The following is a 14,402-nucleotide window of genomic DNA, read 5'->3' as shown; positions in this document are numbered from 1 at the left end:
AGGCTGGAAACGCCCGACTTTCGATTACTCTACTCGACCTCTTGTTTTGAAAATCAAGGAAGACAACCTCAGATTGAAAAAAATGGGAGATAACTCATATCATTGTTTAGGCGATGACCCGGAATTGGAAGTATTGCTCGATTACGTGGCTCAGATGACCTTGACCTTTAATAACTCCAAAACGGAGGATGAAAACAACAAGCCTTACTTTGTGTACAACTTTTTCACCAAGCTGACGCATTTCGACCCTAATAAGGCCAGTATGGGAGACGAAATATACTTGAATTTCTTCAAGACCTTGAAAGACAACAACGTTCTGAACAGGACTCTGGTCATCTTCTTTGGCGACCACGGAGCAAGGGTTGGTGACATCCGGTGAGAGTGATTTATATTATTTATTATTACATTTATTATTATTTTTATTATTTTATTGGGGGGGGGGGGGGCAGCGTGACTCAGCGGTACGGTCTTTTGCTTCGCACCCCGAAAGGTACCGAATTCGATCACCCGCCGCTGCGTTGTGTGTCCTTGAGCAAGTCACCTCGCCCTAGCTCAATTTGCGGCGCTGCACTGCGGCTGACGCCTGAGTTATTCCAGATTTCCATTGGATTAGACCCTAGAGACAAATTTCCCCTTATGGGATGAATAAAGGGAATTTTATTTTATTCCTATATGAATAATCATACAGTATTGACAAGTTCTTTAATTTGACATTTTAACCTTCTCCCTACCAAGAATAGAAACATCGTCACATTCGTTACGATGCAACCAACAATTTTATCTTTTTTTCACCATAAAGAGAGAGGGGGGAGGAGGAGGAGGTGATGGAGGAGAATGTGGATGAGGAGTAGGAAGAAGGTGGAGGAAAAGACGAAGATAAAGAAGAATTTCTTTTCTCCCTTTGTTACTCCTCAGCTCTCATGCTCATGACCCATTTTTACAAAACATGTTGCTCTCTTTGTCTTTCCCTCAGAAATACATTCAGTGGAATGATAGAGGCCAATACACCTTTTATGCTCTTCATGTTCCCTCATTGGTTCGAAATCAAATACCCTGAGGCGATGAGGAACTTTCATACCAATCAAAACAGACTTACCACCTTCTTTGACATTCACGAAACACTCAAAGAATTAACAGAAGATTCTGAAACCAACACTGGCACTGGAAATATTTATAGAAATAAAACCTTGATACAGTCTCGAGGCAACAGTCTTTTTCATGAAGTTCCTAAAAATAGAACATGCAAAGACGCAGATATACCCATGGAGCATTGCAATTGTAAAAAATATTCTCACAATGTTATGAATTCTACTCACATTGGAACCCAACTTGTGAATGCTTTGCTATTTCTAATCACAAATAAAACTCGTGAACACAGGAAGATATGTGAACTATTAAGTCTAAAATACGTGACTTCAATTCGATCAGTGAGGGGCGAAATTGAGGTTAAAATGCCCGAGAATGTTGTTTATTTAGTAACCATAGTGACAAAGCCAGGGTCGGCCATTTTTGATGCTTTTTTGGAGTACGACTTGGCGACACGGACACCGTTTTTGAGAGGAACTATTCGTAGAATGGACGTTTATAAATGGAGAAGTCAATGTGTGAAACCGCTAGATATTAAACCGTTTTGTGTGTGTGTCTGATAAAGATCTGAACTTGTGTGTATTATGAAAGGTGCCAGACAAAGCAAGACTGAAAAATAAAAGAAATAAAACCATCTCAAAAAATCAGTCTACCTCGACAGGGGATCGAACCTCAGACATTCTGATTACTTATTGGTCAGACGTGCTACCATTACATTTGTTTACTTGAAAAAGGCCAAAGGCCGAAATGTCGTTTGTTTTGTGTTGTTCATTCATGAGTCAGATTTACTCCCTTTATCTTTATCCCCATATTAATGACTCATTTAGGCACCTCTATTTATTAGTTTTACTATATAAAAAAACAAAAACTTGAGCTTTTATATAGCGCAATATCCACGTAATGTGCTCAAAGCGCTCTACAAGGGGTCCCTGGCCAACAGCAACACGTAACATTTAGAACGGGACATGACGCCTGTCAGGCGATGTTACAATTTTCTTTGGACAAAGACAACGCTGTTAACGGCCAGGTACTCATTTTACACCTGAGTACGGTGAGAGAATGTGAGTAAAGAGCCTTCTCCAAGGACTCAACTATGCGCCGAACGCGAGGCTCGAACCCAGGACCTTCCGATCCGAAAGCGAGTGTCATACCACTTGACCACATAGCAGCACATACTACCATTGCACACCATAGAGGTTCCCGACGCTGTGAACCCTCGCCTTCATCAAATAACACAAACATTGAACACGAGATGACGAGGACCAAGACATTTGAGTTGCTCCATTTTAATTTTTGAAAATATCAAATTAAAAAATTGGGGAACTCAAATAATAATACTAATAATGATAATAATAATAATAATAATAATTAATAATAATAATTAATAATATAATAATAATAATAATAATAATAATAATATAATAATGATAATAATGATAATAATAATGAATGATAATAATAATAATAATAATAATTAAATAATAATAATAATAATAATAATATAATAATAATAATAAATAATAAATAATAATAATAAATCTTTATTGTCCTCAAAAAAGTGGAAATTTGTCATTTGGATACACATTTATAACAATAGACACACTCACACAGATGCACACTAGTAACATCGTAGTCATCGAAAAAAAAATCGTCCTCTCGTGTTCAATGTATGTGTTGTTTGATGCAAGCGAGGGTTTACCGCGTAAAACGCGTACCCTTGTGAATAATATAGCTATTAATATTGTCCTAACTATCGGGAGCCTCTGTGGTGTAATGTTAGCATGTCTGACCAGTAATCAGAAGGTCTGAGGTTCGATCCCTGTCGAGATAGACTGGTTTTTTTCTTCTATTTTTTTTTCGTTGTTTACATTGACCAAGATGGTTTGTTAACAATTAACTTTACTAAAGTAAACAATACAATTAAAAGAACCTTTCATACACACTTGTTCAGATATTTATCTTACACTGATGCCTGCTCCTTAATTTCTTAATTTGTGTGTGTGTGTGTCTGGAGAGATGAATAGATTTGTAATAGGCCGTTTAATATGATATAATATCAGTGCAAAAGAGATAAAAAAGTTTGATGCCCAAAAAAAAAAACAAAAAAACCTGGTTCCAATATCATTGGAAGTGTTAAATCATTGGATGACTGGATACATACTTTATGTAATTGACCTTCTGGTTTCAAAACAGTGGTGACTTTTTTTTTGGTATAAATGCATGCTGGTTGTCAATAAAGATCATCCATCCTCACTCTTTCACGTCCCGTAATCCTAAGAATCTGTCTATACATCCTGCTACTGAAATAGTTATGCCACCTTATAAGTGAAAGAATGACTATGCGGTTGTGTGGTCTTGTGGTGTGACACTCGCTTTCGGATCGGGAAATCCTGGGTTCGAGCCTCGCTAGCGCATAGTTGAGTCCTTTGAAAAGACTCTTTTCTAACATTCTCTCACCGTACTCAGCTGTAAAATGAGTACCCGGCCGTTAACAGCATTGTCTATTTCGAAATAAATATAATATCGCTTAACATGCGTCATGTTTTGTTCGATGTGTTACGTGTTGCTGTTGGTCAGGGACTCTTTGTAAAGCGCTTTGAGCACGTTTAGTGGATATTGCCCTATAAAAAAGCTCACTTTTTTTGTTGTGTGTTTGTGTTTTTTTATGTCTTCGTAAATTAAATTGAGGTTTCTCTTCCGCTATTAATAATTTCTACAACCGGACTAAAATAATAGATTTACCAGCTCTTGACGCCAACGACAGGTCACCCAATGACTCTTTCAACACAATTAATGGGCGGTCGTCAGTTGAGGCAAGGGGGACGACTGAGTTAAAACCAACAATATTGAATATCATTATTAGTTACATCCCTTGATGCTTGGATTAAAATGTAATTGTCATTAACTGTTGTAAATCTTGTTTGTCATTGTTATTATTATTATTATTATCATTATTATTATTATTATTATTATTATATTATTATATTATTATATTATTATTATATTATATTATTATTATTATTATTATTTTATTATTATTATTATTATTATTATTATTATATTATTGTTAATATTATTATTATTGTTATTGTTAATATTATTATTATTATTTTATTATTATATTATTATTATTATTATTATTATTATTATTATTATTATTATTATTAATTATTATTATTTTAATTACATTATTATTATTATTATTATTATTATATTATTATTATTATTATTATTATTATTATTATTATTATTATTATTATTATTATTATTATTATGTTATCATAATTATCATTATTATTACTATTATTATTATCATCATCATCATCATCATCATCATCATCAGCATCATCGTCATGGTTCCTCTCATAACTATCATTTTTCCCCGTTATCGCCGTCATTACCATTACTATCATCACCACCACCACCAATACGCACCACATCATATTCCTCTATGCCTCTATCTATGTGACATTCATGTTTCCAATCAAATTATTCTCCTCTCCCAGTTCACGTTGTATTCACAGCCACTCATCGACTCACAAAGATGGCCTGGCTCACAAACAGTAAGTGGATTCACTAGCATTGGAAATTCATGCGGCTATGTATGTGGTCTTGTGGTATGACACTCGCTTTCGGATCGGAAGATCCTGGGTTCGAGCTCGAGCCTCGCTCGGCGCATTGTTGAGTTCTTGGAAAAGGCTCATTACTCACATTAATTCATCGTACTCCCACTGTAAAATGAGTACCTGACCGTTAACAGCGTTGTCTCTGTCCGAAAAATTGTAATATCGCCTAACAGGCGTCATGTTTCGTTCTACATGTTACGTGTTGCTGTTTGTCAGGGACCCCTTGTAAAGCGCTTTGATCACATTTAGTGGATATTGCGCTATATAAAAGCTCAATATATGTTTTTTAAATTCACAAATCTACCTACTAACCGTACAGCTATGTTATCTAAAAATAAATATAATAAAATAATAACATTTCATTTATTCATACCATAGGGGAAATTTGTCTCTAGGGTCGATTCCAAGGGAAGACTGGGAATAACCCAGGCGTCTACCGCAGTGTAGCGCCGCACATTGAGCTAGGGCGAGGTGACTTGCTCAAGGCCACACGGCGCAGCGGCGGGCGATTGAACTCAGTACGTTTCGGGTAAGAATCAAAGACCGCACCGCCGAGCGACGCTACCCCCCTAGTATTATGACACTCGCTTTCGGATGGGAAGATGCTCGGTTACTTGGTTTGTTGACAGCAAACCAAACTCATGTAACATACAGTCCTGACGATGGCTAAAAGGCCTGAAACATCGATGTAGATTATAATTATAATTCGCTCCATTGCTACATGTCGAGCACTATCCGTACCATATTTGTATCAAACATGATTATATATATATATATATATATGTATTATTATAATTTATTGTCCCCTTTTCCTCTTCCTCCAGGTATAAAAAGATGGAGGGCTGTCAACTACTCTAAAATGTCCTTATTCTTTTTGATGGCCGTGGTCGTGATATGTGCGATATTCGTCATCAGCCAATGGCGGGCAATATTATTCAACGATGTGGACCCGTCCATTCGGACTCGAGGGCCAATCATGACGAGATTCGAACACAGACACCAACAGCCAAGCTCTGAGTTTCAAATTCATACAGATTATCAACCGATAGACAGGCAACTATTCCTTAAAACGTCTATCAAATCACCAAAAAATTGTTGTCCTTATGTAGACGTCGATCCATTTGATCCCGCCATGTTAAAATATTTCAAGAGTTACCCGCCCTTGTCCTGTGATAAAGGTTTACCCAGTGTTGTTTACATTGACCAAGATGATTTGTTAACAATTAACTTTACTAAAGTAAACAATACTATTAAAAGAATCGATTACTGTCGGTACGCGGTACTGGAATTATCGGACGAAAATGACAGTAAATTAAAACCGTTAAGATGGCGTGAGAAATTTCTAAATCGTCCATTAAAGCTTTCGCCATCTGCTGATGAGCATATTTTTGTGGAATGTTACTTGAATAATTCACCAGTGGCTCAAACATACAAAAGCAGAATTATCAAAAAGCCTGAAGTAGAACTGAGATCAACCCTGGATATCAAACGCCATTTAGAAAAATATTCTCCTTCCGAAACTTTGAGCGTTTTAATTCTAGGAATCGACGGAATTTCCAAACAGAATTTTGTTCGCTCCATGCCGAAAACACGGAATTTCATTATAACCCATCTTAATGGTAAAGAATTACAAAGGTTTAACAAAGTAGGTGAAAATACATTTCCGAACGTATTCGGAATGCACACCGGATTGCGCATGAACGATCTCGGAAAAACCATCTTGAACGGCGAGGAATATTTTGACGTCGTCAAACGTTTATTCTTGTGGCACACATTCCAAACATCCGGATATAGAACGTACATGGGGTTTGATGGGAATGGAACGCTCTATCATTTTGGGAAAAGGGGATTCAAACGGCCTACCTTTGACTACTACAACAGACCGGTCAGTCTTCATCTGGGAGACAACCGTCTCGCTAGGCAAGGGGGTGATAACTGTGTCGGCGATAGTCCGGAACCAGAGGCCTTGTTGGATTATCTCACCCAATTTCTATTCAAATTTAACCAAACTCATCATGAACCTGAGAGAAAAGCAGAGCTGACCCCGTATTTCGCCTGTAACTTTTTCTCTCGCCTCTCACACGATGACCCCAATGATGTAAGCAGAGGAGACGAAATCTACCTCAACTTCTTCAAACATTTGAAGGAAAGCAACGTTTTGGAAAACACCTTGGTCATTTTTTTCAGTGACCACGGAGAACGTTTTGGGCCTTCTAGGTAAGAAGAAAACATGACATGACTAGTCACGTGATTAGAATATTGTACATCTTTAGATGTTAAACGATACATAAACCGGGTCAAACTCCGGTTGCGGGAGGCCTTCCGAAAGCTCCTACATCCCCATTATTCTTGTTTTTTATATTGTTCTAGTAGGGGTTTGGGAGGGGGGAAACTTTTTTTTAAGTCTCCCCCCCCCCTCCCAAACCCCCTACTAGAACATTATAAAAAAAAGTTTCCCCCCTCCCTACTAGAACAAGAATACTTGGGATGTAGGAGCTTTAGGAAGGCCTCCCCCGGTTCCTGGGGCTTATGGCTCTGAAGGACAACTGCTTTACTTAACCTCGACTCGTTTATAATGCAAGAATGTTGAATGTAGCTTCTCAAAGCTCGAAGAAATAAATAACAATTTGAAATTGGATGTAAGCTTCAATTTAATATACGAAAACAGATAAAACGGACGTTTCGGGTTTCTATAGTTAATATTTCGTTGTTAACAACACCGTTACCACATTATTTCATTTGTCTGTAGAGTTTCATTTTTTAAATCCTGTTTTGTTGATAAAAGGGAAACCCGAAACGTCCATATTATCTGTTTTCGTATGTTAAATTGAAATTTCACATTGTTATTTATAATGCAAGATGATATTACGGACTCGATATAAAATCCAAACGCAATACGCAATTTTGATTTTTTGTATTTTTATTTATTGTTAATAATAATAATAAAATAATAATAATAATAATAATAATAATATAATAATAATAATAATAATAATAATAATAATAATAATAAATAATAATAATAATAAATAATAATAATACTTTATTGCATCCCAAAAAGGAAATTTTTTGTACAGACGTGTTATGATTTTCACAATAAGATAAAAATGCAATGGAAATAGGATGTATATATAAAAAAGGAGCAGCTCCATAACCAGAGCTGCGCTTTATAACATGAATAATTTCAACTCTGTAAACTAGTTAAAACTGTCACTATAAATTGAAAAATGAAAAGATTGCAAAACAAATAAATTAATAAATTAATATTTATATTTTTTGAAAGTAAAAATGAGAAATAATTATATAGACGTCTAAAATGATTATTCCTTGTTGTTATAAAACCTAATACTGGACGGCAGAAAAGATTTTCGGTGTCTCTCTGTTTTCGTTGAAATAGAGAAAGGGCGACCACTTCTTTCTGACATAATAATTGATGGTCTTAGTGGATGATACTGGTTATTTAATATTTTAGTTATTTTATCTATACAAAATTTCTCGTATAAAAGATCTACATCGTCAACATAATTTATATAGCGTTTAATGGATTTTTAAATATTTGAATTTATTTTGTTCCTTTCCATTGCTAAGCAATTGCCTCCCCAAGCTGTTATACAAAATGACAAGACACTTTCGATTACTGCTCTATAAAATAATGTGCAGAGGGTTTTATCTATTCTAAACTGAGAGAGTTTTGATAAAAAATATGTACGTCTGCACATCTTATGCCTAATTATTTTCAAGTGTTTATCCCACTTGAGCCTGTCATCAATCGTTACACCAAGGTCTTTGTAGTGAGGAACTCGCTGGACGAATTGGTCCTTTGATTTTAACGGTTCTATCGGTTCCTTCACTCTCCTAAAGTCAATCATTAGCTCCTTTGTCTTGCTTATGTTAAGCTCTAGGTGGTGGGCATCACACAAAGACACAAATCTATCAATTTCTTGCCTATAAGCCACTTCGTTGCCATTTGTTATGAGGCTGTTGAAGAGCGGTGTCATCTGCAAACTTTATTAAAGGTACACTCAGGTTTTGACTTCTACAGTCATTCGTGTATATTGTGAATAATACAGGGGACAATACACACCCTTGAGGAGCACCAGTATTTGTAGTTATACAGGAAGATATGTTTTGTCCTAATTGAACATATTGTGCTCTCTCCGTAAGAAATTCAAGCACCCAAGCAATTATATACTTGTTTAAATTCAGACTAGTCAATTTTTGAACAACCAACTGAGGTTGCATTGTATTGAACGCTGCAGAAAAATCTGCAAAAAGCAATCTGCAATAGCTCCTAGCGTGATCTAGATGCCTGTAGATGTTGTTTGTAAACAGCAAAATGGCATCCTCTACGCCACGTCCTGGTTTGTAAGCAAATTGATGACTATCACTCAATGGCATAAACTGGTTCCTAATTTTAACAAGAACAAGTTTTTCTAAAGATTTCATGACTATTGAAGTCAGTGCAACAGGTCTGAGATCGTTCATAGTTTCAAGTTTTTCTTTTTTTGGAACATGAATAATTTTTGAAGTTTTCCAAATTTCAGGGATCGAAACGCATTGGAGGACCAGTTAAAAATATGTGTATAAATGGGGGAAAGCTGATGGGCACATTCTTTTAATAATTGTCCTTTCAATCCATCCGGCCCAGCAGCCATCCTCTCGTTTAGTTTCGAAAATACGAATCTCGTTTCTTCTTCACTGACCTCAATAGTCATTTCATCTTCCAAAGCCCTGTCTAATTTATGTTTTTTTATTTTCAATATCAAATTTGTTTGCTGTGTAGGACGTAAATAAAATTTATTTAGAGTTTCAATTTCGATATCTTCTGATACAATCGTGGGCTTTGGATTATAGTTAACAGCAGTTTTAAGCCCCCGCCACGTGTCCCGTATATCCCCAGAAGAAAAGCATTTTTCAATTTTATTTCTGTACTTGTTTTTGGATGTTTTTAAAACTGTAGTTTATTTCACCAAATAAAAATAATATTAAATAGGATAATAATAATAATAATAATAATAAAATAATATAATAATAATAATAATAATAATAATAATAATATAATAATAATAATAATAATAATAATAATAATAATAATAATAATAATAATAATAATAATAATAATAATGATAATAATAATGATAATAATAATAATAATAATAAAAAAAAGAAGAAGAAGAGAGAAGAAGAAAGAAGAAGAAGAAGAAGAGAAGAAAAGAAGAAGAAGAAGAAGAAGAAGAAGAAGAAGAAGAAGAAGAAGAAGAAGAAGAAGAAAAGAAGAAGAAGAAAAGAAGAAGAAGAGAAGAAGAAGAAGAAGAAGAAGAAGAAGAAGAAGAAGAAAGAAGAAGAAGAAGAAGAAGAAGAAGAAGAAGAAGAAGAAGAAGAAGAAGAAGAAGAAGAAGAAGAAAAGAAGAAGAAGAAGAAGAAGAAGAAGAAGAAGAAGAAGAAGAAGAAGAAGAAGAAGAAGAAGAAGAAGAAGAAGAAGAAGAAGAAGAAGAAGAGAAGAAGAAGAAGAAGAAGAAGAAGAAGAAGAAGAAGAGAGAAGAAGAAGAAAGATAAAAAGAAGAAGATAGATGGAAGAGAGAAGAGAGAAGAAGAAGAAGAAGAAGAAGAAGAAGAAGAAGAAGAAGAAGAAGAAGAAGAAGAAAAGGAAGAGAAATAGAGAAATAGTTGTGAAAAGTGTGGTCGTGTTGTATGACACTCGCTTTTAGGTCCGAAGGCATGAGTGTTCTAGGGTTCGAGCCTCGCTCGGCGCATAATTGAATCCTTGGAAAAAGCTCTTTACTCACATTCTCTCACCGTACTCGGGTGTAAAATTATGAATACTCGGCCGTTAACAGCGTTGTTTGTGTCGAAAAAAATGTAATATAGCTTAACAGGCGTCACGTTCTACACGTTATGCGTTGCTGTTAGTCAGAGACCCTTTGTAAAACGCTTTGAGCATATTTAGTGAATATTGCTCTATATAAAAAGCCCGGGATTTAAAAAAAACAATAATAATTGTAAGACATCCTCATCATTCTCCCATTTAACTCCACTCCCCCTCCCCCCTCCCCCCCCCCCCTCCCCAGACAAACTGTGAACGGAATGATCGAGACAACGACGCCATTCTTTTTCTTCATCTTTCCCGAATGGTTTGACCGGAAATACCCACGACTCATCGACGCATTCCGAACCAACCAAGACCGACTCACGACCTTCTACGACATCAACAAAACTTTGATGGACATCCTACACTTCCCTGACAGGACTCTACGGAGGATTAGGAAAAACACCAAAAATTCCAGAGCTATAAGTCTGTTTGATGAAATTCCAGACTCGAGGACGTGCCGTGAGGCTGAGATTCCAATAGAATTTTGTAATCAGAGAAAGTTTATAAGTATCGATTATTTGAAGGAATCGAATACTTATATATCGGACTTGTTGGTTTCAACTTTTCTAGATTTCATTGTCAATTTAACTATTAACCACAGGGATGTGTGTTCAAAGCTCAGTTTACAAACTGTGAACTCAATTTTGATGATCAAAACGGCCGATTCTTATGATGCAATACACGTGGAGCATTATCAAGTTACCATAGCAACCAGACCAGGAGGAGGCGTGTACGAGTGTGTGTTACAATACGACACGGTTAAACGGAACGCTTCCGTGGTTGGAGAAATTCAGAGACTCAATTTCTACAACCGACAAGATTATTGTTTGAATATTTACAACCTCAAACCATATTGTTACTGTCAGTAGTCTTTCGGATTTTATTCCGGTTTATATATAAATGGAATGGACAATTGCCACTGCTTGCTATCCTTTGGATAGGATGCTAGTCTATCTCAAACTACTTTTAGACAAGATCTAACAGTCCCAGATACCTATTCACTACTGGGTAGACAGGGGAGTCAACAACAAAAATTCGACTTCATCCGGGTTCGACCTCGGTTGCTTTACGTGCGAGTCGAGCGCTCTACCAACTGGGTCATCGGCACCCTTATACAAAATGTGTGTTTTTGTAATTTTCGGGTAAAGCCGGTATAATCGCCGTCGTTGTCGAAAAAACTTGTAATATCGTCTTAAGATAAATGTTGATGTTCGGTTGGGATCCCTCTTAATTATTATTATTATCATCATCATCATCATCATCATCATCATCATCATCATCATCATCATTATATTTATTATTATTATTATTATTATTATTATTATTATTATTATTATTATTATTATTATTATTATTATTATTTATTATTATTATTATTATTATTATTATATATTATTATTATTATTATTTATTATATTATTATATTATTATAATTATTATCATTATTATTATTATTATTATTATTATTATTATTATTATTATTATTATTATTATTATTATTATTATTATTATTATTATTATATATTATTATATATTATTATTATTAATCATTATTATTATTATTATTATTATTATTATTATTATTATTATTATTATTATTATTATTATTATTATTATTATTATTATTATTATTATTATTATTATTATTAAAAAAACAAACTCGACTGTACCCGGGATCGATCTTGGCCCTTTTCCTTGTGAAGCGAGAGCTCTACCAACTGAGCTAGTGGGACCTCACACATTCCATGTTGATTTATGCAAATTTATACGTTGGTATGAAACGACTGTCTTTTTAATTACAACAAGCTATGTAAAAATCGATTTTAGAATTAAAATTTGCATATCGATTTGTTTCGTTTTGTAACTCGATTCATAATTTGAAATCCAACTACATTCTGCTTTTGTAGGGTACAAAAGATGTAATTATAATATTAATTTGTGTTGGACCGTATTTTAACGGACTATGTGGTCTTGTGGTATGACACTCGCTTTCGGATCGGAAGGTCCTGGGCTCGAACCTTGCGGTCGGCGCATAGTTGAGTCCTTGGAAAAGGCTCTTTACTCAATTCTCTCACCGTAATCAGGTGTAAAATGAGTACCTGGCCGTTAACAGCGTTGTCTTAGTCCGAAAAATTGTAATATTGCCTAACAGGCGGCATGTCCCGTCCTACATGTTAAATGTTGCTGTTGACCAGGGACCCCTTGTAAAGCGCTTTGAGCACATTTAGTGGATATTGCGCAATATACTCGTTGTGTGGCCGGCCTTGAGCAAGTCACCTCACCCTAGCTCATTTTTCGGCGCTGCACTAAGGCGGACGCCTGGGTTATTCCAGTCTTCCCTTGGAATAGACCCTAAAGACAAATTTCCCCCATGGGGGTGAATAAAGGGAATGTTATTTATTTATTTATTTATTTATTTATTTATTTATTTATTTATTTGCAGTAAAATGGAATTTTACTTTGCGCTGCTATGAGATCCAGTTATAGGACATTCGCTTTCGCTTTCGGATTGGAAGGTGTTGGGTTCAAGTATCGCTCTGATTCGGGGGATAGCGAGGGATATCGTGACTCAGCGGTACGGTCTTTGCTTCGTACCCGAAAGGTACCGAGTTCGATCACTCGCCGCTGCACTGAGTGGCCTTGAGCAAGTCACCTCACCCTAACTAAATTTGCGGCGATGCACTGCGGCTGACGCCTGGGTTATTCCAGTCTTTCCTTGGAATAGACCCTAAAGACAAATTTCCCCTATGGGATTAATAAATGGAATTTTCTTTTTTTTTCTTTTTTATTTGAGTCACTGGTTTAAAAATCGGCTCTTTATTCGCATTCTCTCACTGTACTCGGGTTTGAAATGAGTACCTTCCTATTAACACCGCTGTCTCTGTCTGAAAAAAAAAATGTAATATCGCCTAACAGGCGTCATCTTATGTCTCGTCATAATATCGAACTCAAATGTAAAGCAAAGCGAAAACTACTTCACAGTGATCTGAAAAAAGGATGTATTAATGAAGAGGGCGTTTATCCAGGTTTCCGTAGCATGAAACGAATAATATTACTACTTGCTACCCCGTTGGATAGGACGCCAGTCTATCGCAAAGTACTTTCCGCTCGATTTAACAGAACCAGCTAATATCGTCATGTCTCGTCCTACATCGATCTCAAAATGTAAAATGAGTAGCTGGTTGTCAACAACGTTCTCTCTGTCGAAACGAATTTATCTCATCCAAAGTTGAACACGATGATGATGACGACGACGACGATGATGATGATATCGTGATGACAACGACGACGACGATAATGATGGTGATATCGTGATGACGACGACGACGACGATGATGAGAATGATGATGATGACGACGACGATGATAATGATGATGAAGATGATGAAGACGATCCTGTTAAGTGTTACTGTTGGCTTGGGCCTCATTGTAAAGCATATTGAGCCTAGTTTGTGGCTCAAATGCTCCTTGCTTTAACATTTATTTTCTCACGACATCAATCTAGAACAAAGCCACTAATTCAATCACCGATATGCAAATTCCTGTCATTAGTACAGCCGTTATGCAAATATCAGATTCTGACGTCATTGAAGTAGGCCGTTTGTTGTCTTCCTACACGTGTCAAGGGGAAATCGCACACACCCTAAGTGTGCTGTGATTTTAATGTGTAAAATTATTCATTGTCATACAGATCCAAGCGAAAACGACTTCACAGTTAGAAGCTAGAAATCTTAAAAAGTGTGTATCATGAAATAAGAGTTTATCCAGGTTTCCGTAGCGTGAAATTAACAGTTGTACAGTTTGCTACCCCTTTGGATAAGA

General features: G+C 35.8%; 3 protein-coding genes across 4 annotated transcripts in view; all 3 read left to right on the top strand.

Annotated features, from left to right (window-relative positions):
• Window positions 1–2,410, top strand: part of LOC144957918 (uncharacterized) — a gene marked incomplete in the record, with an annotated part of 12,915 nt that extends 10,505 nt beyond the window's left edge. The window contains 2 exon segments of the mRNA XM_078889474.1: window positions 1–375; window positions 974–2,410. Coding sequence (XP_078745600.1) covers window positions 1–375; window positions 974–1,646 — 1,048 coding nt within the window.
• LOC144957919 (uncharacterized) overlaps window positions 1–11,864 on the top strand; it is a 20,944-nt gene extending 9,080 nt beyond the window's left edge. The window contains exons 2-4 of one of the 2 annotated variants that reach the window (XM_078889476.1): window positions 4,593–4,649; window positions 5,537–6,929; window positions 10,781–11,864. In XM_078889476.1, coding sequence (XP_078745602.1) covers window positions 4,631–4,649; window positions 5,537–6,929; window positions 10,781–11,450 — 2,082 coding nt within the window. In that variant the 5' untranslated portion in view covers window positions 4,593–4,630 and the 3' untranslated portion in view covers window positions 11,451–11,864. Of the gene's footprint in view, window positions 1–4,401; window positions 4,650–5,536; window positions 6,930–10,780 lie in introns of those variants that run through there. The other variant, XM_078889475.1, reaches the window with a different exon arrangement.
• A 2,303-nt stretch (window positions 11,865–14,167) lies between these two features.
• LOC144957821 (peroxidase-like) overlaps window positions 14,168–14,402 on the top strand; it is a 44,027-nt gene continuing 43,792 nt past the window's right edge. The window contains exon 1 of the mRNA XM_078889277.1: window positions 14,168–14,318. The gene's annotated coding sequence lies outside the window, so the exon portion shown is untranslated. The remainder of the gene's footprint in view (window positions 14,319–14,402) is intronic.

Source organism: Berghia stephanieae, chromosome 12, assembly GCF_034508935.2.
Source record: "Berghia stephanieae isolate SIO BIC M18660-M18661 chromosome 12, UCSD_Bste_1.3, whole genome shotgun sequence".
In the NCBI taxonomy this organism is placed as follows: Eukaryota; Metazoa; Mollusca; class Gastropoda; order Nudibranchia; family Aeolidiidae; genus Berghia; species Berghia stephanieae.
This window is presented reverse-complemented; position numbering and strand designations above follow the sequence as displayed.